Source organism: Elephantulus edwardii, unplaced genomic scaffold (assembly GCF_000299155.1).
Source record: "Elephantulus edwardii isolate Elephantulus edwardi_28Jun2011 unplaced genomic scaffold, EleEdw1.0 scaffold00465, whole genome shotgun sequence".
Classification (NCBI taxonomy): Eukaryota; Metazoa; Chordata; class Mammalia; order Macroscelidea; family Macroscelididae; genus Elephantulus; species Elephantulus edwardii.
In genome coordinates this window covers 510,315-513,316 of record NW_006400215.1, presented here as the reverse complement: position 1 = coordinate 513,316, position 3,002 = coordinate 510,315, and the positions used below count along the sequence as shown (strand labels likewise).

At 40.0% G+C, this 3,002-nt stretch overlaps 1 protein-coding gene across 1 annotated transcript in view; it reads left to right on the top strand.

Moving 5' to 3' along the window:
• DDX43 (DEAD (Asp-Glu-Ala-Asp) box polypeptide 43) overlaps positions 1-3,002 on the top strand; it is a 73,857-nt gene that overhangs the window by 61,552 nt on the left and 9,303 nt on the right. The window contains exon 14 of the mRNA XM_006902884.1: positions 2,096-2,234. Coding sequence (XP_006902946.1) covers positions 2,096-2,234 — 139 coding nt within the window. The remainder of the gene's footprint in view (positions 1-2,095; positions 2,235-3,002) is intronic.

Below are 3,002 nucleotides of genomic sequence, written 5' to 3'. Positions count from 1 at the left end.
ATTGGCACAGGACAGAGAGGAGTTTAGGGCTGTTGTACATAGGGTCGCTATGAGTCGCAGGCGACTCGACAGCACATAACAACAACAACAACAACCCGTAGCTTGCAGGCTCCACACTTAGAGCTCTAGATATTTACAGACTTTCAGAACTAATTAGCCAAGCTTTGCTTTTTTTTTTTTTTTTTTTTAATTAAAAAAGGCTAAGGTTTAAAGCAGGATAGCAGGGTATTCATTTTCAGTGAGGGAGATTACCTAGTCACTTACATGAGATTAAAACACCTGTATGTGAGAGGACAATGTATGGAAAATTCTGCTTGGTTGCAAGGAAGGTGAGGAGAGACTAGTACCAAGGATAGTTTCATTTTGGGTTTTGAGGAGTGAACCCTTCTCTGCAGCAGTGACCAAGACCACCTTTGCCTCAATCTTTTTGATTCAATCATGCCAATGGATTTCAAGTCTTGTCTTTTTTTTAAATTTTTTTTATTTTATTATTTTTGTGTGAGTGTACCATCAAATCAGATCTGACTGGTACAGGAGGAGATTGTCCCTCCTTCCCCGGCAGAGCATCTCGTGGATTCGAACCGTGCACCTCTGGGATTGTAGTTGCAGCTCCTTGCCACTAGGCCACCAGAGCTCCCCAAGTCTTGTCTTTTTTAATGTCTTTATTGAGATAAAGCTCACAGGCAGTAAACCTTTGCAGTTTTGATTTGATAATAAACATGAAGTGCACAAATTGTAAGCATATGATTTGAATTTTATTTGCATAAGCATCAATGAAAAGCCACTGTAACATGATACTGAGTATTTCTGGATGTTCCTTTGTAATCTAGCCCTCATTTTCTCAACCATTCTCAGGCAACCACTGCTCCACAGTTTGTCACTGTAGATTTTGGACTGAGCATGTTTTATTATTCCATATTCATCTCATTTATTGATTTACTAATTATGCTGCTTTGATTTAGCTTTAGTGGTTGCTTTAATGTTTGCAGGGAGCTCTGGTGGCCAAGTGCATAGGGAGTTGTGTTGCTAACCCAAATGCTGAACCTCCTTGGTAGCTCAGATCACCACTGGTTCTGAGGGAGAAAGATGGACAGTCTTTGGTGGTTCAAATCCACCAGCTCCTCCAAGGGATAAAGATGGGTTGTCTCCTCTGTGTGTGATTCATAGCCTCTGAAATCCCACTGAAGGGTCAGCTGTGAATCACTTCTGACTAGACAGTAATAAGTTGAGTTTACTTCAAATAATATATATCGCTGATTTTATATGTTTTAATTTTTATGTCCCTTCATGTGTATTTTCTGCTTGGAGTCTATTTGAATTATTGGATATGTGAGATTATAATTTTCATCAAATTTGGGAATTTTTTTATCTATTATTTCTTCAAATTTTTTTTTCTTTCCCCCTCTTCCAGAAACTAATATTTAAGGTCACTTGACATTATCCCACATCTTCCTTGATGCACTGTTCACTATTTTCAGTCCTGTTTTCCTTCTGTTTTGTGTAGTTGCTGTTCTATCATCAAAGTAGTTCACTGATCTTTTCTTCTACACAACTGGCTCTTAGGGAGCACTAGTGGTTGAGTGGTAAGGAGTTGTGCTGCTAACCGAAAGGTTAGTGCTTTAAGTCCACCAGCCGCTTCTCCCGTGTGATTTGCTGCCTCTGAAAACCCTCTGGAGGGTCAGCTATGAGTTGGTTCTGACTCAACAGCACATAATAACGACAGGCTGCTTTTAATCCTACCCAATGTATTTTTCATCCTAAACAACCCTACATTTTTTCATCCTTTTTTTTTTCTCTCATCCTTTTTTTTCATGTTTGGAGATCTGACTTACGATTTTCTCTATCTCTTTGAATGTGTGGAATATAAAATAACTATTCTCAGGTGGTGGATTCAAACCACATGCTTTTGGGTTGACAGTGCAACTCCTTTTTTAAAAAGACATTGACCATTCCCTTCTCATTCTCAGTATCATACTAAGCATGTTAATCCAAACAATTATTTCATCTGATGAAATAAAGAACATTATTTTTTTCATGTATGTCTTGGTTCAGTTTATGCCTAAACATATCACATGTACTTGGCTTTACTCTTTAGGTAAAGTGAGAATATTGATTGCTACTGACTTAGCTTCTCGAGGCCTCGATGTCCATGATGTCACACATGTCTATAATTATGATTTTCCCCGGAACATTGAAGAATATGTTCACAGAGTGGGGCGCACTGGAAGAGCAGGGTGAGTAAACACAGTCTACTCCTTTTTTTTTCCTTGTTGTGTACCATCAAGCTGGATCCGTCTGGCACAGGAGATTGTCCTTCCTTCTCCAGTGGAGCATCTGGTGGATTCGAACCACATGCCTTTGGTATTACAGTGCAAGTTCTTGCCCCTAGGCCACCAGAGCTCCCTCACAGTCTACTTTTAAAATGTGAATTTCAATCTTCATGACTCCCTTACACACAATCATTGCCTCCTAAACCATTGTGTTCTTTTACTGTACATTGACTGCTTCTTCCCAGAAACTGTTTGCGTTTCAACTGGGTGGCTCCAGGTTCAACCAGATCCCTTCATGGTTAGCCTCATGAACTACGTCTGATTCCGCCTTTGCTTCTTATCTATGTTGCTATTGTTGTTGTTGTGCCATCAAGTCAGAACCCACTCATAGCTGACCTTACGGAGAGTTTTCAGTGGCAGTTAATCCCAAGGAAGGAGATTGCCCATCTTTCTTCTTCAGTGAAAGTGGTAGATTCAAACCCAATGCTTTGGTATTGCAGGACAGCTTATTATCACTAGGTCAACAGAGCTCCCTTATCTTCTTAGAACCAGAGCCAAGGAAGAGGAGATAGAAGATTTTTACCAACTTTTACAATCGGAGATTGATCAAACATGCAACCGAGATGCATTGATAGTAATGGGTGACTGGAATGCAAAAGTCGGGAACAAAGAGGAAGATTCAGTAGTTGGAAAACATGGACTCGGTGACAGAAATGGAGCTGGAGAGAGAAT